The following is a 23,324-nucleotide window of genomic DNA, read 5'->3' as shown; positions in this document are numbered from 1 at the left end:
CAAAAAAAATCCTAACATGCCTAGTGAACTCAAAGTCTTGCATATAGTTCTTGTTCTGCTCTATACTCTGTCTTCATCTACTTACAACTCCAATGGAAACTGGACCCTGGAGGGCTCTGCAGCTGACAACTCCATTGGTGACACCATTTTAACGAACACCAAGAAGCATTCCTGCGGTCAAACTTTCAACAACGAATCCATTCCCATAAAAGATTCGTCTTTCAGCTTCCACTTCCTCTTTGGAATAGTACCTGAGCATACACAGTCCGGTTCACATGGCATGTCTTTCGTTATCTCTCCTACAGCAGGCCTTCCAGGAGCTTCCTCCGATCAGTACCTCGGATTATTCAATGAAACAACCAACGGTAAATCATCAAACCACGTTATAGCTATCGAGTTAGATATACAAAAAGACCAAGAGTTCGGAGATATTGATGATAATCATGTTGCAATGGTTTGACATCTGTTGTTTCTGCTTCTGCTGGTTACTATGATGATAAAGATGGAATCTTCAGAAATCTTTCTTTGATCAGCGGAAAGGTAATGCGGCTTTCTATCGTTTATAGTCATCCTGATCAACAGCTCAATGTTACTTTATTCCCGGCTGAGATCCCTGTTCCGCCACGGAAACCACTGCTGTCTTTGAATCGAGATCTCTCCCCGTATTTTTTGGAGGAGATGTATTATGGCTACACGGCATCGACTGGATCCATTGGAGCATTTCATTATATGTTGAGTTCGTACGCTACTCCAAAAGTTGAGAATCCAACATGGGAGTTCATCGTAGTCCCAACCCTTCCTCCATATCCGAAGAAATCGTCTGACAGAACAAAGAAGATTTTAGCGGTCTGCTTAACGCTTGCTGTGTTCGCTGTGTTTGTCGCCTCGGGAATCTGTTTTGTCTTCTATACGAGGCATAAGAAGGTTAAGGAGGTTCTTGAGGAATGGGAGATTCAATATGGACCTCATAGGTTTGCCTATAAGGAGCTTCTCAATGCCACAAAGGATTTCAAGGAGAAACAACTTCTTGGAAAAGGAGGCTTTGGTCAAGTCTTTAAAGGAACGCTCCCGGGTTCCAATGCAGAGATCGCTGTAAAACGGACTTCTCATGATTCAAGACAAGGCATGAGCGAGTTTCTAGCCGAGATATCGACCATTGGTCGTCTCAGGCATCCAAATCTAGTCAGGCTTCTGGGATATTGTAGGCATAAGGAGAATCTCTACTTGGTTTATGACTTTACGCCCAATGGAAGCCTTGACAAGTATCTAGACCGTAATGAGAATCAAGAACGGCTCACTTGGGAACAACGTTTCAAGATCATCAAAGATGTTGCATCTGCTCTACTACACCTGCATCAAGAATGGGTACAAATCATCATTCATAGAGATATCAAACCAGCTAATGTCCTAATCGACCACGAAATGAATGCAAGGATCGGGGATTTCGGATTGGCAAAGCTGTATGATCAGGGACTTGACCCTCAGACATCTAGAGTAGCGGGAACATTTGGTTATATCGCACCTGAGCTCCTAAGAACAGGAAGAGCGACCACAAGCACTGATGTTTATGCCTTTGGGTTGGTAATGCTTGAAGTTGTTTGTGGTAGAAGAATGATTGAGCGACGTGCACCGGAAAATGAAGAAGTTCTTGTGGATTGGATCTTAGAGCTTTGGGAAAGTGGGAAACTTTTCGATGCAGCTGAGGAAAGTATCCGTCAAGAACAAAACAGGGGAGAAATCGAGCTTCTTTTGAAGCTAGGTCTGTTGTGTGCACATCACACTGAACTGATTAGACCGAACATGAGTGCGGTTATGCAGATCTTGAATGGCGTTTCGCAGCTTCCAGATAATCTTCTTGATGTCGTAAGAGCTGAGAACTTGAGAGGAATGCCTGAAACATCAATCGAAGTACTACTTGGTCTTAATCTGTATTCAGTTGGTACAATGACATTAACAAATTCTTTCTTGTCCCATGGACGCTGAAACCGTTAAAGAAGTTAGTTTGAATGAACAGTTACATTCAAGCTTTTGTATCGTCTATTTGATGAATCACTACATTAGGGTTTCTTTATCTTGAATCAGTAAAGCCTTCCGTTTCATCCCCAAGTTCTTATATCTTAAATTTTTAGGACTCAACATATAATATGTTTTGTATTTTCTGCTTTCAAAGTTTTCTTGTTGGATTTGTTTAAGAAACCGAACTTTCAAGAGCAATGGCGTCAAAACAAAATGGCGTGAATTGCCAAATCAGTGACATATAACCAAAAACATTCTAAACTACTTTGATGTTGTTACACTACATAGGATTAATCTCAATATATAATGATCAAACCATGACAAATTAGTGACATATAACTTCACTTTTGCCTTCAGACCAGTAGAGAATTTGTTAGAATCTACACTAAATTAAAAATGTTAAACATACGTTGTTTTTTCTACAAAATGGTTGTGGAAAAATAGCTTTGTTGGATTGCTGCTTTTTAATTATGCTTTTCACACTGTTGTTATTAGTAATTTAATACTTCAAAGTATTAAGATCGTAGAAAAGTTCTGTCTTTTGACGACACGCTCTACCAGTCCCACTATAATTGCTTTACGACTTGATCTAGCTCATGTGCTTAAATACATATGTTTTTTTATTACTAACGAAGAATAACAAAAATAAAAAGAAAAAAAGAACGTTGGGTTCCCATTATTTTCGACCGTAATTCTTATGAGATGATAAATATTACATTAAGATCATAACCTTCCCATAAGCCAAAAAATAACAAACAAGAACATGTCTCATAAAGTCTTACAAATAGTTCTCGTTCTGTTGCTTACTCTGTTTTCATCTACTCACAACTCCAATGGCAACTTCCTCATGGAAGAAGCTGCAGCTGCAGGTTTAAACGGTTATTGCCTTTTAACAAACACCACGAAGCATTCCTACGGTCAAGCTTTCAACAACACTCCCGTTCCCATCAAGAACTCATCTTTCTCATTCAACATCATCTTCGGGATCGTCCCTGAACATAAGCAGCAAGGTTCACACGGTATGGCTTTCGTTTTCTCTCCTACAAGAGGCCTTCCCGGAGCTTCCCCCGATCAATACCTGGGAATCTTTAACGAGACAAACAACGGTAAAGCCTCGAATAACGTTATAGCTATCGAGTTAGATATACGAAAAGACGAAGAGTTTGGAGATATTGATGATAATCATGTTGGGATTAACATTAATGGTTTGACATCTGTTGCCTCTGCTTCTGCTGGTTACTATGATGATGAAGATGGAAACTTCAAAAAGCTTTCTTTGATCAGCACAAAGGTAATGAGGCTTTCCATCGTTTATAGTCACACCGATAAACAGCTCAATGTTACTTTATTACCTGCTGAAATCTCTGTTCCGCCACAAAAATCGCTCTTGTCTTTGAACCGAGATCTCTCGCCCTATTTTTTGGAGGAGACGTACTTGGGTTTCACGGCATCGACCGGGTCGATCGGAGCACTCTATTATGTGATGCAATTTTCCTATGAAGAAGGAGTTATATATCCAGCATGGGACCTTGGCGTAATCCCAACCCTTCCTCCATATCCAAAGAAGTCGTATGATAGAACACGGAGGATTTTAGCGGTCTGCTTAACGTTGGCCGTGTTCACTGCATTAGTCGCTTCCGGAATAGGTTTTGTCTTTTATGTGAGGCATAAGAAGGTTAAGGAGGTTCTTGAAGAATGGGAGATTCAGAATGGACCTCATAGGTTTTCTTATAAGGAGCTTTTCAATGCCACAAAGGGTTTCAAAGAGAAACAACTTCTTGGGAAAGGAGGCTTTGGTCAAGTCTACAAAGGAATGCTTCCGGGTTCCGATGCAGAGATCGCTGTAAAACGGACTTCTCATGATTCAAGACAAGGGATGAGCGAATTTCTAGCCGAGATATCGACCATTGGTCGTCTCAGACATCCAAATCTAGTCAGGCTTTTGGGATATTGTAAGCATAAAGAGAATCTCTACTTAGTTTATGACTTTATGCCTAATGGAAGCCTTGACAGGTGTCTAACCCGTAGCAACACGAATGAAAATCAAGAACGGCTTACTTGGGAACAACGTTTCAAGATCATCAAAGACGTTGCAACTGCTCTACTACACCTGCATCAAGAATGGGTACAAGTCATCGTTCATCGAGATATAAAACCGGCTAATGTTCTACTCGACCACGGCATGAATGCGAGGCTCGGGGATTTCGGATTGGCGAAGCTGTATGATCAGGGATTTGATCCTCAGACATCTAGAGTAGCGGGAACATTAGGTTATATTGCACCTGAGCTCTTAAGAACAGGAAGAGCAACCACAAGCACAGATGTTTACGCCTTTGGGTTGGTTATGCTTGAAGTCGTTTGTGGTAGAAGATTGATTGAGAGACGTGCAGCAGAAAATGAAGCGGTTCTTGTTGATTGGATTTTAGAGCTTTGGGAAAGTGGGAAACTTTTCGATGCAGCTGAGGAAAGTATTCGTCAAGAACAAAACAGAGGAGAAATTGAGCTTGTTTTGAAGCTAGGTCTGTTGTGTGCACATCACACTGAATTGATTAGACCGAACATGAGTGCGGTTTTGCAGATCTTGAATGGCGTTTCGCATCTTCCCAATAATCTTCTTGATGTTGTTAGGGCTGAGAGATTGAGAGGAATTCCTGAGACATCAATGGAAGTACTACTTGGTCTTGATCTGAATTCTTTTGGTACAATGACGTTGACGAATTCTTTTGTGTCCCATGGACGCTGAAACCATAAAAATAAGTTAGTTTTGATCAAACATTTATATTCCATCGGGAGCTTCTGTATCCGTCTATTTGATAAATGAGTACATGTTTCTGTATCTTTGAATCATGAATGCCTTCCAATTCATCCCTAAATTTCTAGGGTTTACTTTTAGGGTTATAATATGTTTGTTTCATTCTTGCTTTCAAAGTAATCTTGTTCGAATTTGTTTATAAAACCAAATTTTCAAGAGCAATGACTTATAACTTAATTAACTTTTTTTTTTCTGTAGACCAATACAAAATCTGTTAAACTTTACATTAAAACATGTCAAAAAACTTATTTTTTTTACATTTTATGGTCAACACGTTGGTTGTTAAACTTACATTGTTTATCCATTTCTACGCTCCGTAATGTTCGACGGATTAGGTTGTAGAAAAGATAAGAGAAGCTTTTTTGACCTTTTTATTTCTTTGGTAGAGATCTGAGAAGAAAAGTTTTTTTGATTATTGCTTATTATGCTTTCCACTATAATCGCTATTTAATCTTAGCAAGAATTAGAAGATTTGTTTTCTTATAATTGATTTACGACTTTATCTTGGCCATGCACAGTGCGTAATTACTAAATAGTGTACATGTGTTTTTTCTCTCTTAAGTTTGCTTACTTATCTTAGTTCGTTGGCCGCATATAACATGAATATTCATTAGATAAATAATTAACAGCAATAGGTAAACAGCAACAATAACAATAGTTTAAGTCCTAAGACTAATCAACACATTAATGGAACGATAAGAAGAGATTCAAGAGAATAATTAACAATAATGTTTTGTAAAAAGAAGAAAAAAAATACAAAAAGCAAATAGGATGTCATAATCTCATAACCAATATAGCAAAATTTCAGTAGTAAAATAGGTTTGCAAACCTAACATGGGTCCGCTTCTACACTCTGACAATCCCACAATAATTGCTATTATTAATTGAAAAATGATCAGAAGATTATTTGTTTATTGTGTTGCGGTTTGATCATCTAGGCCATGTGGGTAATTAAATACAAACTACATATGTTTATGACATGACCAGTTTCGTTCACATTATATTGGCTTGATCATATTCATACAGTTTTACTTATTTTTATGTTGTATCTTCTTACATAATTCTTCTGATAAATATCACATTACGATCAAAACCTTCCCATAAGCCAAAAAAAAAAAACGAACAAGAACATGTTTAGTGAAGTCAAAGTCTTACAAATAGTTCTTGTTCAGTGGCTTACTCTGTTTTCATTTACTTACAACTCCCATGGCACATATATCCTGGATGGATCTGCAGTTTTCAACGAAAATAGTTACTTGGTTTTAACGAACACCACGAAGCATTCCTACGGTCAAGCTTTTGACAACACAACATTTGAAATGAAGGACCAGTCTTTCTCCATCAACTTCTTCTTCGCTATTGTCCCTGAGCATAAGCAGCAAGGCTCTCACGGTATGACTTTCGCTTTTTCTCCTACAAGAGGCCTTCCCGGAGCTTCCTCCGATCAGTACCTCGGATTATTCAACAAAACAAACAACGGTAAAACTTCGAATCACGTGATAGCTATAGAGTTAGATATACATAAAGACGAAGAGTTTGAAGATATTGATGATAACCATGTTGGGATTAACATTAATGGCTTGAGATCTGTTGCCTCTGCTTCTGCTGGTTACTATGATGATAATGATGGAAGTTTCAAAAATCTTTCTTTGATCAGCGGAAAGTTAATGCGGCTTTCGATCGTTTATAGTCATCCGGATACAAAGCTCGATGTTACCTTATGCCCTGCTGAGTTTCTTGTTCCGCCACGCAAACCACTTTTGTCATTAAACCGAGATCTCTCGCAGTATGTTTTGAAACACATGCATATTGGCTTCACAGCATCTACGGGATCCATTAGAGCGCTCCATTATATGGTGCTGGTGTACACATATCCTGAAGCAGTCTATCAACCGTTGGAGTTCGGAAGAGTCCCCACCCTTCCTCCATATCCGAAGAAACCGTCTGACAGATTAAGGACGGTTTTGGCGGTCTGCTTAACGCTGGCCTTGTTTGCTGTGTTTCTCGCCTCAGGAATCGGTTTCGTCTTCTATTTGAGGCATAAGAAGGTTAAGGAGGTTCTTGAGGAATGGGAGATTCAATGTGGACCTCATAGGTTTTCTTATAAGGAGCTTTTCAATGCCACAAAGGGTTTCAAAGAGAAACAACTTCTTGGGAAAGGAGGCTTTGGTCAAGTCTACAAAGGAACACTTCCGGGTTCCGATGCAGAGATCGCTGTCAAACGGACTTCTCATGATTCAAGACAGGGGATGAGCGAGTTTCTAGCCGAGATATCGACCATTGGTCGTCTCAGACATCCAAATCTAGTCAGGCTTTTGGGATATTGTAAGCATAAAGAGAATCTCTACTTAGTTTATGATTTTATGCCTAATGGAAGCCTTGACAAGTATTTAAACCGTAGCAACACGAATGAGAATCAAGAACGGCTCACTTGGGAACAACGTTTCAAGATCATCAAAGACGTTGCATCTGCTCTACTCCACCTGCATCAAGAATGGGTTCAAGTCATCATTCATAGAGATATCAAACCGGCTAATGTTCTAATCGACCACGACATGAATGCGAGGCTCGGGGATTTCGGACTGGCGAAGCTGTATGATCAGGGATTTGATCCTCAGACATCGAGAGTTGCAGGAACATTCGGGTATATCGCACCAGAGTTTCTAAGAACAGGAAGAGCTGTTAGAGTAAAATTCTTTTAGAGGTAATGGAGAAAGTGTTTAAGTGTTTTGAGAGAGTTTTTTAGGAAATAGAACTTTTATTACTTTGCTTTAAACTTGAATACAACTTCACAACATTACAACATTTGAGAGGGGGAGGAGGTATTTATAGCCTCCAAACTACAAAATATCTAAAATATTTTAATCCTAAGTCTAGAGAGTTCTTACATAAGATCTAGATTACATTATTCAAATTATCTAGATTATTCTATTAGAGTATCTAGATTTTTATGTTTAAGGAGGTGGAAGATGATTCTAGAAAATTTCTAGAATCCTTTAAGGAGGTGGAAATGATGATATTTCTAGAGAAAACTCTAGAACTTGGATTTGGCCATAATTAATTATTGGATAATTGATCCAATAATTAAACTTGATTCAAAATCAAGTTTAACTTTCAACACCCCCTCTTAAACTTGATTTTGCTACTCCAAGCAAACTCCTCATCTTGATAAAGTCTTCACGCTTGAGAGGCTTGGTAAAAATATCGGCTACTTGATCATGTGTCTTCACATACTCTAATTGCACGTCCTTCTTGCTAACACACTCTCTAATGTAGTGATAGCGTGTGTCAATGTGTTTACTTCGATCATGGAAGACCGGGTTCTTCGCCAAAGCTATTGCCGACTTGTTGTCCACAAAGATCTTCGTTGGTTCCTCTTGTGGTAAGCTTAACTCTTTCAAGAGGTTTCTTAACCAAATAGCATGGCATACAACAAGCTTGTAATCACTAGTAGTTGAATAATGTAAGCCAAAGTTTACGGTACCTTTGATATAGCGAAGAATCCTTTTTGCCGCTTTGAAATGAGTTGTTGTTGGATGCTCCATGTAACGACTAACAACTCCGACCGCATATAAAATATCGGGCCTTGTGCATGTTAAGTATCTCAAGCTTCCAACCAAGCTCTTAAAGGTTAGTTGGATCCACTCCTTCCCCTTCTTCTTTCTTTGATAGTTTGATTCCGCATTCCATTGGTGTACAAACGGGATTTGAGTCATCCATCTTGAACTTCTTAAGTACCTCCTTAGCATAGCCTTCTTGAGTTATGAATATTCCATTGTCTTCTTGTTTTACTTCAATTCCGAGATAGTAAGACATCAATCCAATGTCCGTCATCTCGAACTCCTTCGTCATCTCTTTCTTGAATTCTTCGAACATGCTTGGATTGTTACCCGTGAATATCAAATCATCTACATATAAGCATGCGATCAATATATCTTCTTTTTGAATTTTGATATAGAGTGCATGCTCATATGGACACTTGATGAAATCTTTCTCCTTGAAATACTTGTCAATTCGAGTATTCCAAGCTCTTGGGGCTTGTTTTAATCCATAAAGCACCTTTTTTAGCCTCAAGACTTTGTCTTCTTCACCTTTGACTATGTAGCCTTGTGGTTGCTCAATGTAAACTTCTTCTTCAAGATCTCCATTTAAGAAGGCCGACTTGACATCCATTTGATGTATCTTCCACTTGTTTTGAGCCGCTAGTGAGATGATTAGTCTAACCGTTTCTAGACGAGCAACGGGAGCAAATATCTCGTCATAGTCAATTCCGGCTCTTTGACTATAACCTTTTGCAACCAATCTTGCTTTGTATCTTTCCACTTCTCCTTTAGAGTTTTTCTTTGCTTTATACACCCACTTCACGCCAATTGCCTTGTGTCCATTTGGAAGTGAAGTTAACTCCCATGTGTCATTCTTTTGTATTGATTTGATCTCTTCATCCATGGCATTTCTCCAAGTCTTCTTTTCAATGGCTTCTTGGAAATCCATGGGTTCGCACTCCGCAAATAAACAAAATAAGGTAAGGTTTTCTTGATTTTCGGTTACCTCATAGAGCTCTTGTATACTTCTAAAACGCGGAGTCCTTTCACTCGAACTTTCTTCTATTTGAGAACTTGTTGGTGAAGTTGGTGGTGTAGTAGGCTCTTCACTTGGTGGCTCCTCTCTTGTTGGCTCCGGCTTATCTTCTTCAAAATGTGGAAAGAAGTTATAATCTTCTTCATTTGAGTTCCAATCCCATTCTCCTTCTTCATCGAACACTATATTTCGACTAATAATTGTCTTCTTCGTATCGGGATTATAGAGCTTGTAGCCTTTGGAGTTGTTATCATAACCAATGAAGATATACTTCTCACTTTTGTCATCTAGTTTGTTCCGCTTCTCATCCGGTACATGAGCATGAGCAATACTTCCAAAGACTCTTAAATGAGAAACACCGGGCTTTCTTCCGCTCCAAGCTTCTTGTGGTGTTTTTCCGGAGACACTTTTTGTTGGAGATCGATTTAATAGATAAACCGCACACGCGACCGCTTCCGCCCACAACTCTTTTGGTAGTCTCTTACTTTTGAGCATGCTCCTTGCCATCTCAAGAATTGTTCTATTCTTTCTTTCCGCTACACCATTTTGTTGAGGGGATCTTGGCACCGTTAATTGTCTTCGAATGCCGTTGTCTTCACAATACTTAAGAAACTCCTTGGATGTAAATTCTCCTCCACTGTCGGATCTCATGGTTTTGATCACAAGACCACTCTCCTTCTCAACATGGGCTTTAAACTTTTTGAAAATTTCGAACACCTCGGATTTTTCTTTCAAAAAATATACCCATGTTTTTCTTGAAAAATCATCAATAAAGAGAAGGAAGTAATTACTTTTACCAAGTGATTTCGGCTTGATCGGACCACACACATCGGTGTGTATTAGCTCCAACGGTTTTTGTGCTCTTGAACTTGACTCTTTTGGAAAGCTCATTTTGAATTGGTTTCCAAGTAGACATCCTTCACACACTTGATTTGGATGATTTATACAAGGTAGCCCTCTCACCATTTCCTTCCTTGAAAGCAACTCCAATCCTCCAAAATTTAGATGTCCGAATCGAAGATGCCATAGCCAAGACTCCTCTTTGTAACACATCTTAAGACATTGTGCAATGTCATTTCGAATGTTGAGGACAAACATTCTATTTTTCGACATTGGCACCTTGGTAATGAGATTGCTTTCTTTGTCTCTTATTGAAAGGTTATTATCTTTTAATCTAATATCATAACCTTTCTCTAAGAGTTGTCCAAGGCTCAAGATGTTTGTCTTCATGCTCGGAATATAGTAAACGTTGGAAATAAATTGATGATCTCCATTCTTCAATCGAATGAGAATGTTTCCTTTACCTTTTACCTCCATCTTCGATTCATCTCCTAAAGCCACATTTCCTCTCACCGATTCATCAAGCTCCGCGAACATACTTTTTCTCCCGCACATGTGATTACTTGCACCACTATCGAGGTACCACTTATGATTCTCTTCTTGTTCATCTTTCTTGTAGCTAGCCATTAATAACATGTCTTCTTCTTGAATTTTTTCTTCAACGTAGTTGGCCTTCTCCTTAAATTTTTTGTTGCTAGGAGCTTTACATTCAGAAGCATAATGTCCAAACTTCCCGCAATTGTAGCATTTGACACTTGATTTATCGTATCTTGATTTTGGGTGTCCTTTCCCACGACCTCTTGATGAGTTTTCACCTCTTTGGTTTGTGTTGTCTTCATGTGGCCTCCAACCACGTCCATTTCCATATCCACCACGACCTCGTCCTCGAACTTGACCACCACCTCTTCTTTGGTAACTTTGGCCGTTTTCTTCTTTTGTAATTTGCATATTGAGGACTTGTTCGACGATATCTTCTTTCTTCTTCTTCTTTTCTTCATAAGCTTGTAATGACCCAAGAAGTTGCTCTATTGTCATAGCTTCTAAATCTTTTGTTTCTTCAATGACGGTGACAATATGCTCAAATTTTAGATCCAATGATCTAAGAACTTTCTCCATGATTCTCACATCATCTAGCTTCTCTCCGTTTCTTTTAAGGTTATTAGTAACCGTCAACACTCTTGAGAAGTAATCGGAGACGAGTTCACCTTCCTTCATTTGTAGTGCTTCAAATTCTCCTCTTAGAGTTTGAAGACGTACTTTCTTGACTTGATCGGCACCTTTGTAAGAGGTTCGAAGCTTCTCCCATGCTTCTTTCGCCGACGTAGCTTCAACGACCTTCTCGAACGTATCTTCATCTAATCCTTGATAGATTAGACAGAGAGCTTTCTTGTCTCTCTTTCTTGAGTCTCTCAAACCATCTTTTTGAGTTTGAGAAAGACTACCTTCATTCTCCGGTTCAATGAAACCTTTCTCGACTATCTCCCACACGTCATGTGCTCCTAGGATAGCCTTCATTCGTAGACTCCAATTATCATAGTTGCTCTTTGTGAGCACCGGGACTTGGAAGGGAACATTGTTACTCGCCATCTTTAGGATCTTCAAGCTCTGATACCACTTTGTTAGAGTAAAATTCTTTTAGAGGTAATGGAGAAAGTGTTTAAGTGTTTTGAGAGAGTTTTTTAGGAAATAGAACTTTTATTACTTTGCTTTAAACTTGAATACAACTTCACAACATTACAACATTTGAGAGGGGGAGGAGGTATTTATAGCCTCCAAACTACAAAATATCTAAAATATTTTAATCTTAAGTCTAGAGAGTTCTTACATAAGATCTAGATTACATTATTCAAATTATCTAGATTATTCTATTAGAGTATCTAGATTTTTATGTTTAAGGAGGTGGAAGATGATTCTAGAAAATTTCTAGAATCCTTTAAGGAGGTGGAAATGATGATATTTCTAGAGAAAACTCTAGAACTTGGATTTGGCCATAATTAATTATTGGATAATTGATCCAATAATTAAACTTGATTCAAAATCAAGTTTAACTTTCAACAAGAGCAACTACAAGCACAGATGTTTTCGCCTTTGGGTTGGTTATGCTTGAAGTTGTTTGTGGTAGAAGGTTGATTGAGCGACGTGAAGCGGAAAATGAAGAAGTTCTAGTGGATTGGATCTTAGAGCTTTGGGTAAATGGGAACATTTTCGATGCGGCAGAGGAATGTATACGTCAAGAACAAAACAGGGGAGAGATTGAGCTGGTTTTGAAGCTAGGTGTGTTGTGTTCACATCAATCTGAGTCAATAAGACCGGATATGAGTGTGGTTATGCAGATATTGAATGGTGTTGTGCAGCTTCCAGAAAATCTTCTTGATGTAGTAAGAGATGAGATATTGAAAGGACGTCCTGAGACATCAATGGAAATACTACTTGATGTGAATTCATTTGCTACATTGACGTTCACAAATTCTTTTATATCCCATGGAAGATGAAACCTGTAAGAAGAATCTTACACACAAAACAGAGTTTTGATGCACATTTATCTTCCATTTTGATTTAAATCAAGAAATTAGGGTTTCGTATTCCTACATAAATCAGTAAATCTTTATTTTCATCTCCAAGTTAGATTTTAAGTAAGCTTGTTTCTCTAACGTCAAGGATTTACTTTAGGGTTCTAAGATGTTTTATCTTTGTTGCTTTCGAAGTTTAAAAACAATTTGCAATCCTGGCCTCCAACAAATCGCTGCATTCATTTTTTATGAAAAAGTTTCACATTAAAGTCACTAATTAACTCTTTTAGGTCTTCTAAATATTGCTAGCTTTATTTTTTATTTTTTTTGGGAGATTAGTTTGTGTTGAAACCAGAAAGATTCCCTTTTCTCTTAATAATAATAATTTTCATTGTCTTCCTCACCAAACCCCCCTCCGACCAAAGACTGTTAAGCAATAAAGGTGTTTTTGAGTTATATATCTAAACATATATATAGCACAATGTGCAAACCATGTATATATATACTACTTTTTGTTGAAGTCTCCAATATTAGTTTATACATAGATGCAACACTTAGAAATGACTTGGTAAGATAAAGATTCCGTATTGATAAAGACCTACAAACCATCTCCATTAACACCTATATCACGTACAATGCTCCAATAATTAGAGGCCATGCATCAACTGTGGCGGCAAAGCTGACTTCATATTATATTATGCTTGATAAATTTAAACTTTATAAATTAATAAGCCCAATGATGAAGCAAGCACATGCCTAAATCTCACTAACTCTCATATATTCCTTCCGTTTCTTTTTAAGTGATGTTTAAAGTTGTTACAAACAGATTAAAAAAATATATAATTTTTCTCTTTTTTTATAAAAATATCATTAAATAGAATGAATGCAACCAATAAAAACTACTCCCTCTATTCCTTTTTGTTTGATTGTTTAGAAAAAAAATTTGTTTCTAAAAGATTGATTTTTGAAGTTTTCCATGTAATATTTATTGGTTAGTATTGGTGAATTGTAATTTTTCAAGAAAAATAGTTAATTATCATTGGTTTAGAGGTATAGAAAATTGTAAAACACTGAAAATAATACATTTATAATCAACATTTAATATGTTTTCTTAATATGTGTATTTTTTCTAAACAATCAAACAAAAAGGAACAGAGGGAGTATAATGTATTATATGATTGATCAAAAATTATTAAATACATTTAATATTTACATAGAAATGGAGGGAGTATGTCATAAAGAACTTTGAAGTTTTCAAACTAAGTAATTGTTTAAACAAAACCAAGTAGACATAATGTTATGTCTAAACTGAATGGGCTTTCTTAATTGAAGCATGCAAAGCATTAAACAATTAACTAAAGGCTCTTAGTCAATACTAATCTACTCCCATTTTCTTCTAGACCACTGCAATAATATGCATTCATATCAACTCAACTACTCTAAATATTTCGTTCGGATCTGATCCGCACTTATTAAAACATGATAGGTACGGGACATGTTTGAATCCAAAATTATCTAACACCAAAGAAACGTTTCAATAGCTTTTGCTTATAGGTCGAAGTTATTCATTAAATGCCAAATACTATAAGTGAATAACACGTATTTGTAAAAGAGAGTGCATAAAGGTTTACGATATAAAAGGGAAAAAAATTAGTTCAAGATTCCTTAATGACATTGGATACAATAAAATGAATGGCTATACCTAGTAGTATTACCAAATTAGGGGTCAATATATATATACAGACATAAAACATTTCACTTTTGTTCATCCAAAACTTCTTTCATCAAAAGGAAAGAAAAAAAACACAATAATATCAGAAATCTATAAGAAAAATCAATTTGGTTTTGTGGTCTAAAACGTTAAACGTGGAGAAAGAAAACTAAATAAAAGTCGAATATGCAAAACTTGTAACTTATAAGAACCCATGGACGTTGTCACGTTGATGTATGGTTTGATAACTTACATCATTTACGCTTACGGCATTATTCACGAGTTATTGGATATTATATTCTTATTGTTTTGTGGCACCGTCAGACACGAACACATCAATATATTATGTATTTATAAATCAATTAATATGCATGTGTTCAGATCCAGAACCATTTACATAACCCTATCATGTAATTATATATATATAATCCCCTCATCAAGTATTCGTTAGCATCATTACATATCACATCACCTTGTTGCTTTCCAAAAAAAAACAAAAAAATGAATCATCTAATCCCTCCTCTTTCTCCAACAAATAGGTTTTGTGTGCAAACTCCCTTCTTACATAAATTTGTAAATAATTTAACTTGGTTTCTAACTTTCTATTACTGTTATGATTATTGGAGGTGGTGGTCGGAAGAAACAACAGCGGTCGTGACCGGAGCAAACAAAGGTATAGGTTTTGCGGTGGTGAAGAGGTTATTAGAGCTTGGACTAACTGTAGTTTTAACTGCCCGAAACGCCGAAAATGGAAGCCAAGCCGCTGAATCCCTCCGCCGCATTGGCTTTGGAAACGTTCATTTTTGCTGCCTCGACATCTCCGATCCTTCTTCCATCGCCGCGTTCGCCTCTTGGTTCGGTCGCAACTTAGGAATACTCGACATTCTGGTAATTACAAACTGATATAAATGTTCTTAAAAAATATTTACAATGAATACACATTGTACATACTAGACAATTAGTCCACAACTACTAAATAAAATATGACCAAACTCCAGTGGATCGTAGAAAATTTGATTACCTTTTAAATTGTTGTGATAAAAGAATTAGTTGATACTTGATAGACAAAATAAAAAGTCATTCTATTCTATTCTACGCAGTATTTTTTTCAAATATTTATTTCTAATTCGAGACTTTTTCTTATGGAATTACTACGGCGTCGTACGTGATGCTCAGGTGAACAATGCCGCCGTTTCATTTAACGCGGTGGGCGAGAATTTAATCAAAGAGCCAGAGACAATCATCAAGACCAATTTCTACGGTGCCAAGCTTTTAACGGAGGCGCTTTTGCCGTTGTTTCGGCGTTCCGTCTCCGTTAGTCGCATCCTTAACATGAGTTCAAGGCTTGGCACATTAAATGTACGCTAATCTCTTTCTCCTACTGTCGGCAAACGAGAAAACAAAACACACATTTATTCCATCCACACAATTTAATTTAAAAACATTATCTTTGCATATTCAAATATTGCGGAAATCCAATAATATCAAAACGATATAATGATTTTACAACATTATATCTTAGTTGTATAAGCATTTTTATATCTATCTTCTTTATTTGTTGTCAAAGCATTTATATATATATATATATATATATATATATATATTCAAAGATATAAATATATAAAATGTTAGTAAAATTTGTTCCAGTTATTAGATCTTCATATATTTATCTGTTATACTGAATACAAAATCAATAATACTCACTAACTTCATATATATAATTGACTCATTTGGATTTGTTTTCTTGGCATACAGAAACTGAGAAGCCCTAGTATAAGACGAATCCTAGAAAGTGAAGACCTTACCAATGAACAAATCGATGCGACATTGACTCAATTTCTGCAGGACGTGAAGAGCGGGACTTGGGAGAAGCAAGGATGGCCGGAGAACTGGCCGGACTACGCCATCTCAAAGTTGGCCTTAAACGCTTACTCTAGGGTTTTGGCTCGACGTTACGACGGCAAAAAACTGAGTGTGAATTGTTTATGCCCTGGTTTCACTCGTACGTCTATGACCGGTGGTCAGGGGACTCACACGGCGGATGAGGCTGCTGCCATTGTAGCCAAGTTGGTGTTGCTTCCTCCGGAGAAGCTGGCTACCGGAAAGTTCTATATATGCGTAGAGTCTAAAAAACTTATTTCCAAGTTGTGACTCTATTATAGCTTTCTTCACCTGCACGCATATTTTATTACATCATCGTTAGTCTACTTTGTGGATCTGGGCCCATTTTGAATCAAAAGTAGGCTTTTTGGCCCATTAATTTCGATTTCGTGGCTTTGATAAAAACAATGAAATTAGGGTTTCTTCTTCTTCCTCTGCAGCCGCTTCTGCTTCTCCTATATAAATAAGTAAAGGCTTGGACACTATCAATCATCTTCAAGTCCGATTCAAAGTCGTAGTTTCTTTTCTTTAGGAGGTCTTTCATGGCTTTGTAGTGTTTTTTTTATCGTGTATCTAAGTAATTTATTTCAATTATATTTTTAAATAAAAGCCAATTTGCAGAGCAATGACGTCAAAATAAAAATGGCGTAAGTTGCCTTGAAGGTTGGCAACAACAAATAGCGATTCTCCGTGCCTATCAAGTTTTCTAATCTTGATTGTTGGCCTCGAACAAGTCGCTACATTCTTTTTCAAATCCACATCTTTAATGTTCTTAGTTTTCCGATTGTTTTCATCGTCTTCATAGGTTTCAAAGATCTCTTTAGGTTTATTTTATAGGTTTGAATTTTGCAACTTTGGTGATAAGTATGGACAGGCAACGTTAAAAGTATAGGCAGTAGATTGGACTTTTGACAGCAACTTGGATTCGAAAAAGGTTTTGAAATAGTAGATTAAATATCTATATCACATCTGTTTAGGGTTCTTTGAATTCATGAACCATAGAAACATAATCGGAGCTTTGTTTGATCACGTTCTTCTATTTGGATAATTTCTGCAGATACTCCTAACGAATTGGCGTATCAAAGAGGAAACAGTATAGTATTATAAGATTTCTTAACCATTCAATTTCATAGGATTTACCGGACAATGGTCTCTAAGAAAAAGAATTGATTTTCAAGATTAATAATCGAGTTGTTATCAAATACAAAAGGATTAAAAAAATGTTTGGAGGAGGCGGTGTGGTCTTATTCTTGTACATACCAGGAAAAAAAACATTCGGCTGTGTATTACAATGTGTAATAATCTCAGTTGTGATACATCTTCATAGCAAACAAAGAATCAGTGGTAAACTTAAAATTTCAGCGGCCGTGGGAGACAAAAGAAGAGTCGGTTAACTCCAATGAACTCGATGTATTCACATCAAGTAGTAGTAATTCCATTGATGTCTCAGGCCATTCTCTAAATTTCTCAGCCCTTACAACATCAAGAAGATTATCTGGTAGCTGTGAAACTCCATTCAAAATCCTCATTACCACACTCATAGCCGGTCTTATCGATGCAGCTTGATGCGAACACAACACACCTAGCTTCAAAACAAGCTCAACTTGTCCCCTGTTTTGTTCTTGACGTATACTTTCCTCTGCTGCATCGAAAATTTTCCCATTTTCCCAAAGCTCTAAGATCCAATCCACAAGATATTCTTCATTTTCTGCTGCACGTCTCTCAATTATCCTTCTACCACACACTACTTCAAGCATTACCAACCCAAAGGCGTAAACATCAGTGCTTGTGGTTGCTCTTCCTGTTCTTAGAAACTCTGGTGCGATATATCCGAATGTTCCCGCTACTTTAGATGTTTCAGGATCGAATCCCTGATCATACAGTTTCGCCAGTCCGAAATCCCCGAGCCTCGCATTCATTTCATTGTCGATTAAAACATTAGCTGGTTTGATATCTCGATGAATGATGACTTGTACCCATTCTTGATGCAGGTGTAGTAGAGCAGTTGCAACATCTTTGATGATCCTGAAACGTTGTTCCCAAGTAAGCCGTTCTTGATTCTCGCTACGGTTTAGATACTTGTCAAGGCTTCCATTAGGCATATAGTCATACACCAAGTAGAGATTCTCTTTATGCCTACAGTATCCTAAAAGCCTGACTAAATTTGGATGTCTGAGACGACCAATGGTCGATATCTCGGCTAGAAACTCGCTCATCCCTTGTCTTGAATCATGAGAAGTCCGCTTCACAGCGATCTCTGCATCAGAACCCGGAAGTGTTCCTTTATAGACTTGACCAAAGCCTCCTTTACCAAGAAGTTGTTTCTCCTTGAAACCCTTTGTGGCATTGAAAAGCTCCTTATAAGCAAACCTATGAGGTCCATATTGAATCTCCCATTCTTCAAGAACCTCTTTAACCTTCTTATGCCTCAAATAGAAGACGAAACCGATCCACGAAGCGACAAACGCAGCAAACACAGATACCGTTAAGCAGACGGCTAAAACAGTTTTCGTTCTATTAGATGTTTTCTTTGGATATGGAGGAAGGACTGGTATACTAAGCTCCAATCTCGGATACTCGATTACACCATTAACTAACCAACCCATCAAGTAATGAATTGCTCCAACTGACCCCGTCGATGCAGTGAATCCAAGATACATTTTCTCAAGCAAATACGGCGAGAGATCTCGGTTCAAAGACAAGAGCGGTTTTAGTGGCGGAACAGGGATCTCAGCAGGGAATAAAGTAACATTGAGCTGTTGATCAGGTTGACTATAAACGATGGAAAGCCTCATTACCTCTCTGCTGATCAAAGAAAGTTTTTTAAAGCTTCCATCTTTATCATCATAGTAACCAGCAGAAGCAGAGGCAACAGATCTCAAACCGTTAATATTAATCCCAACATGATTATCATCAATATCTCCAAACTCTTCGTCTTTATGAATATCTAACTCGATAGCTATAACGTTATTCGAGGCTTTACCGTTGTTTGTTTTGTTAAAGATTCCGAGGTATTGATCGGAGGAAGCTCCGGGAAGGCCTCTTGTGGGAGAGATGACGAAAGTCATACCGTGTGAGCCTTGCTGGTTATGTTCAGGGACGATCGCAAAGAAGAAGTTGACTGAGAAAGATGAGATGACACCTGTCGATGAGTTCTTGATTTCAACGTGCTCGTTTTCGAAAGCTTGACCGAATGTGTGTTTTGTGGTGTTGGTTAAAGTGAAGTAACCGTTGAAGCCGATTCCTACAGATCCTTGTGAGACGAAGTAGCCATGAGAATTGTAAAACAGAGTAAGGAACAGAACAAGAATTGGTTGGCAGAGAATAATAAGTTCACGAGACATTGGTGGGTGTTTTTTAGGTTTGTGTGAAAGATTTTGATCATCTGTGAATATTATCATCCATCTCTTGAGTGTTGAGAAGAAACACTGAAAAGTCAAAGGTTTGACTTTTAGGCCATTGGTCAAGATTTACAACAAGGCTTTGTGGATTAACAGTGTGAAAGCACCAAACTAAAGAAGAAAACAAATCAATTTTCACATAATTTCGTGGAACATAACTTATCAAACTAAGTTGATCTGACTTTTGACATGTTGCAGGAAATCATGTGAACATTTCTTGATGATTTGAATTTAGCTAAGTAATCACTGATACCGCATACCCAAGCCATCCAATTCGAATCTAGTTAAAAGAAAAAATATAGCCTACAAAACGTATTATAGTTGAAGTCTGGCCCAAAAGAAAAGGTTAAAGTTTGTTACTTGGGCCAAAAGACAGATAAGGGATTTACAAGCAGAAAAACAGAACATCATACTGTACAATCCAAATCCTCTGTTTTTGTTGTTTACTTTTTCTTATTATGTTACATCTGTAAAATTCGTAATCAAGAACACAAACAACACTCAAAATCATCAGCACTCATAAAATTGATGTAAGATAAACAAATCAATGAAGAATCAACTGGGAAAAAAAGGTCAGATTTTTTCACAGAAAAAAAGAAGAAAAACAAATCACGCAAATCTGTTAAAAGCCCTCCTCCCAATTGTTGCAGGCATCGAAACAGTAGAATCAATACTCAAATTTCCAACGGATTTGAGGGTTTTGTGCTTCTCAAGCACCACAGCACCAGAAGAAGAAGAACCTGGACCCTTGTTGTTACTGTTGTTGCTCATGAACAATGACCCTTTGTTCCATTTGAACGAACCAAGAGGGAACGAACTTCGTCTCTTCTCGTTTGTGCTGACCGGTGTACGGTCCATTCTCTCCTTTGGATTGCTGTTTGCTCTTAGTTTTGCTTTAGCTGAGACTGTTGGAGCCATGTAGCTTGGAGCTGAGAATGGAGGACAGCTTGTGAGGCTATCATCATCTTTAAAAGGAGAATCTTGTGTAGCTCGTCCTCCTCCTCGTGAGTATCTTGAGACGCTGCTACTGTATGGTTGCGGAGTATGAATGGGTCTAGATGGAGTAACGAATGTGGATTTTGATGAATTGGGTGTTGACGTGTCGAAACTGTTGTTGAGCCTGAAATGGTTTTGGTTGCTAGATTGAGGCTGAGGGCTCAGGCTCGGTCGTGTTGGTGTTAGCCTGAACGGTTGGTTTTGATTCTTCTGCCGGTCCACCCAGTTCCACCAAAGTGGGAACCCACTTGTTCTAATGTCCTGAGCAGACTTTGGACTGTTTTTCCATAACTGCATAGGAAACAAGCATATATAACATTGGTATGGTGAGTAAGAAGAAGAATAGATGAGTCATGATTGCATACCTGGTGAGAATAAGCATAGGCCATGGACCGTTCTCTTTTGATCATTGCATCAATCTTCCTATGAAGCCTCACATCTTTTTCTTCTTTTGTCAGCACGCTATCGTCCCAATCGTCAGACTGCAGGAAAGTAACAATAATTAATGTCAAAATGAATAACTGAGAGAGATCTTCTTTTCTCACTAAGTTTTATGAGAGCACTTACCATACGACTAGAGACTAATTTCGTGTCATCTTTATCGTTCCTAGCTCGGTTTTCGAGCATTTGGATGCGACGTGACTGGACTTGTGTTTGGACTCGGACTAAAAGCTGCATATACTTCATAGCATTCATCGTTTGACGCTTCACGCTGTGTCCTCTTACCACTCCTTGAAGCCTGACTAGACCTTTCAAAGCTCTGAAACTCCTCCTTGCCTGCAAACAAATTTCCATCTCCTAAATTATGAATTTTACTGCTTGATTAATAGTGACAAAACAGAATCAAGAATGTTTTACATTATTACCATGTAACCTCTAAAAGCTGCTTGAATCTTAATTGCATAAGCATTTTTGACCAATAGACTTGGCTCTGGTCTATGCACAAACTCACGTCGCTGCACAATCCTAGGCGAAACCGCTCTTGGAGAAGGCGGCTTTGGAGAAGGGGGCTTCGGATAATGGACTTGAGGGTAAGCAACTCTTGGGGAAATGGGTTTTGGAGAAGAGACATATCTTTGAGAAGGCACTTTAGGAGAAGCAGGCCTAACAAGAGGAGATGCAACAGAGGTTGATGATGAATTTGCTCGATCAGTGGGAGTTGGTGGCCTAAAGACAAGGTTATGCTCTCGTTCGGCTTCAGACAAGATCTTTTCGATACTACTAGGCTGTCTAAAAATGGGAAGAAATGAATTGGTTTCTCCATTCCTTAGTTTCTTTCCAAAACCTTTCTTCTTCTTTTCTTTGTTTTCACTCTTTATCTCTGGTTCTTGCTTTCAAAACACAAAACCAAACACCAAAATGTATATACACTTCAATCTCAAAATTTATCATTTCAGTTTATAAAACAAAATGAAAGTGTTTAAAAGAATTTCTTACGTTGTTGTTGCTTAGCTGCTTCTCTTTGGAATGTGGTGTGAACACCCTTTTGATTGCAGAAAACCAACTTCCTTTCTTCCCCATTTCTTGAACATTCCTTTCAACTGTTCATAACAAGAAACAGAAGATAAACTTTTTTTCTTGATTCAAGCAAATGGTTATAAACAGATGGTTATAGCTTACTGATGATTTTGATGATGGTCAAGATTTGAAAAGACGGCGCAAGTTAGCATAATTGCTCTGTTTTACCAAGGAGGAACAGCTTCAACCTCAAAAACTCCTGCAACATATTCCAAATTGAAACAGCAGTTTCAGACAAAAAAAAAGTTAAAACAAAAAAATCCAAAGAACAAGAACAATCGAAGACAAGAGGAAACAGCCAGAAAACAAAGATTTTGAAGTTGTTGAGCTTTTCATGAAAAAGGAAAGTTTTTTTTTGAACTTTTAAGATATCTTAAATCGAACTCCATCTTTCTAACCCAATTAGGTAAACTGATCATAACACATACTGGCTAGAATTGTATTTATGCAGATATTAGTATTATTATCGATTTTGTTTGGAAAATTTTCCCTATATTATACTGATAAAAATTGTTCCCTGAAAACAAACTACCCTAAAAGATAACTTAGACAAGGGATAGATCAGAGAAACTAACAAAAACAAATTATACACAACTCGGTAATTAAGAATAATTATTTATTTCCGAAAACCTAAAAGAACAAAACCATTGGGATAATCACAAGCAACATGAATCACTTACCTCTTTGATTATGGAGTTTCTCAAAGAAGTAAAGTAACAGAGAAAAGCTGTTCCAGAGAAAGAAATAAAAAGAAGCAACCAGAGAAGAAAGATTATTTGTCTATTAATTTGCTTTCTTCTTCTTCTTGTTGCTTTTCTAACACATTCTTTTTGGTTTTTGGGGGTTAAATTACTTTGAATATGTAGCAAAAGTATGCTACTTTGATTCTGGGTCTAGCTGGTACGGGAAGAAATTTAAAACCTTTTTTTCTTTTGTTTTTCTCTGACCACCTTTTTGATTAATCAAATCAAATCAATTTAATTTTGGATTGATGGTACAGAGAGAATTAGTTGGCCACTTTCTCACTCAATGTTGTTTTAACTTTACTTCATTGTAAAGAC

At 37.4% G+C, this 23,324-nt stretch overlaps 6 protein-coding genes, 2 long non-coding RNA genes, 1 other non-coding gene and 1 pseudogene across 14 annotated transcripts; 6 read left to right on the top strand and 4 right to left on the bottom strand.

Moving 5' to 3' along the window:
* On the top strand, window positions 1–2,008 carry AT3G59750 (Concanavalin A-like lectin protein kinase family protein). The gene is made up of 2 exons (NM_115837.2): window positions 1–454; window positions 541–2,008. The coding sequence occupies exons 1-2, from the start codon at window positions 17–19 to the stop codon at window positions 1,981–1,983; spliced, it is 1,881 nt and encodes a 626-aa protein (NP_191534.1). The 5' UTR covers window positions 1–16; the 3' UTR covers window positions 1,984–2,008.
* Window positions 2,009–2,779: 771 nt separating this feature from the next.
* On the top strand, window positions 2,780–4,851 carry AT3G59740 (Concanavalin A-like lectin protein kinase family protein; the record flags this gene model as incomplete). The annotated part of the gene is made up of 1 exon (NM_115836.2): window positions 2,780–4,851. The coding sequence occupies one exon, from the start codon at window positions 2,780–2,782 to the stop codon at window positions 4,757–4,759; it is 1,980 nt and encodes a 659-aa protein (NP_191533.1). The 3' UTR covers window positions 4,760–4,851.
* Window positions 4,852–5,880: 1,029 nt separating this feature from the next.
* On the top strand, window positions 5,881–7,646 carry AT3G59730 (Concanavalin A-like lectin protein kinase family protein; the record flags this gene model as incomplete). 2 transcript variants are annotated; one of them, NM_001339997.1, is made up of 2 exons in its annotated part: window positions 5,899–7,153; window positions 7,230–7,646. In NM_001339997.1, exons 1-2 carry the CDS (start codon window positions 5,959–5,961, stop codon window positions 7,370–7,372), a joined length of 1,338 nt encoding a protein of 445 aa, NP_001326643.1. In that variant the 5' UTR covers window positions 5,899–5,958. The 2 variants fall into 2 exon arrangements, with proteins under 2 accessions (NP_191532.1, NP_001326643.1); NM_115835.2 differs by having other exon boundaries at window positions 5,881–7,530.
* Window positions 7,647–7,935: 289 nt separating this feature from the next.
* Window positions 7,936–11,833, bottom strand: AT3G59720 (annotated as a pseudogene; the record flags this gene model as incomplete). The annotated part of the gene is made up of 1 exon: window positions 7,936–11,833.
* Window positions 11,834–12,421: 588 nt separating this feature from the next.
* Window positions 12,422–12,662, bottom strand: AT3G09245. Its single transcript, NR_141519.1, has one exon. It is a non-coding gene; the product is annotated as an other RNA (long non-coding RNA).
* Window positions 12,663–14,681: 2,019 nt separating this feature from the next.
* On the top strand, window positions 14,682–17,171 carry AT3G59710 (NAD(P)-binding Rossmann-fold superfamily protein; the record flags this gene model as incomplete). 3 transcript variants are annotated; one of them, NM_115833.2, is made up of 4 exons in its annotated part: window positions 14,682–14,749; window positions 15,094–15,355; window positions 15,644–15,826; window positions 16,223–16,901. In NM_115833.2, the coding sequence occupies 4 exons, from the start codon at window positions 14,682–14,684 to the stop codon at window positions 16,616–16,618; spliced, it is 909 nt and encodes a 302-aa protein (NP_191530.1). In that variant the 3' UTR covers window positions 16,619–16,901. The 3 variants fall into 3 exon arrangements, with proteins under 3 accessions (NP_191530.1, NP_001326724.1, NP_001326723.1); NM_001339996.1 differs by lacking the exon at window positions 14,682–14,749 and adding an exon at window positions 14,929–15,006; NM_001339995.1 differs by lacking the exon at window positions 14,682–14,749 and having other exon boundaries at window positions 14,929–15,355; window positions 16,223–17,171.
* Window positions 16,969–17,092, top strand: AT3G09225. The gene has a single exon (NR_141518.1). It is a non-coding gene; the product is annotated as an other RNA (small nucleolar RNA).
* A 272-nt stretch (window positions 17,172–17,443) lies between the features above and the next one.
* HLECRK (lectin-receptor kinase) lies at window positions 17,444–19,717 on the bottom strand. Its single transcript, NM_115832.3, has one exon. It carries the CDS (start codon window positions 19,690–19,692, stop codon window positions 17,707–17,709), a length of 1,986 nt encoding a protein of 661 aa, NP_191529.1. The 5' UTR covers window positions 19,693–19,717; the 3' UTR covers window positions 17,444–17,706.
* A 447-nt stretch (window positions 19,718–20,164) lies between these two features.
* IQD13 (IQ-domain 13) lies at window positions 20,165–23,281 on the bottom strand (the record flags this gene model as incomplete). 2 transcript variants are annotated; one of them, NM_115831.3, is made up of 7 exons in its annotated part: window positions 22,944–23,281; window positions 22,366–22,462; window positions 22,183–22,286; window positions 21,612–22,076; window positions 21,313–21,522; window positions 21,111–21,227; window positions 20,165–21,036 (listed from the first exon to the last, which is right to left on the bottom strand). In NM_115831.3, the coding sequence occupies exons 3-7, from the start codon at window positions 22,264–22,266 to the stop codon at window positions 20,359–20,361; spliced, it is 1,554 nt and encodes a 517-aa protein (NP_191528.1). In that variant the 5' UTR covers window positions 22,267–22,286; window positions 22,366–22,462; window positions 22,944–23,281. The 2 variants fall into 2 exon arrangements, with proteins under 2 accessions (NP_191528.1, NP_001326850.1); NM_001339994.1 differs by having other exon boundaries at window positions 20,359–21,036; window positions 22,366–23,281.
* Window positions 20,243–22,108, top strand: AT3G59695. Its single transcript, NR_141703.1, has 3 exons — window positions 20,243–20,321; window positions 20,400–21,113; window positions 21,204–22,108. It is a non-coding gene; the product is annotated as an other RNA (long non-coding RNA).
* Window positions 23,282–23,324: the final 43 nt, after the last annotated feature.

The sequence above is a fragment of the Arabidopsis thaliana genome, chromosome 3 (genome assembly GCF_000001735.4).
Source record: "Arabidopsis thaliana chromosome 3, partial sequence".
NCBI classification, from domain to species: Eukaryota; Viridiplantae; Streptophyta; class Magnoliopsida; order Brassicales; family Brassicaceae; genus Arabidopsis; species Arabidopsis thaliana.
Note: the sequence above shows the minus strand (reverse complement) of the source record. Positions and strands in the feature narration are given on the sequence as shown.

Excerpts from the sequence above, each read along its gene's own strand:
- AT3G59750 (NM_115837.2), top strand. The coding sequence starts at position 17 with ATGCCTAGTGAACTCAAAGTCTTGCATATAGTTCTTGTTCTGCTCTAT. Across the intron at positions 455-540 it reads ATGATAATCATGTTGCAATG|GTAATGCGGCTTTCTATCGT; the intron begins GTTTGACATCTG and ends ATCAGCGGAAAG.
- HLECRK (NM_115832.3), bottom strand. The coding sequence starts at position 19,692 with ATGTCTCGTGAACTTATTATTCTCTGCCAACCAATTCTTGTTCTGTTC.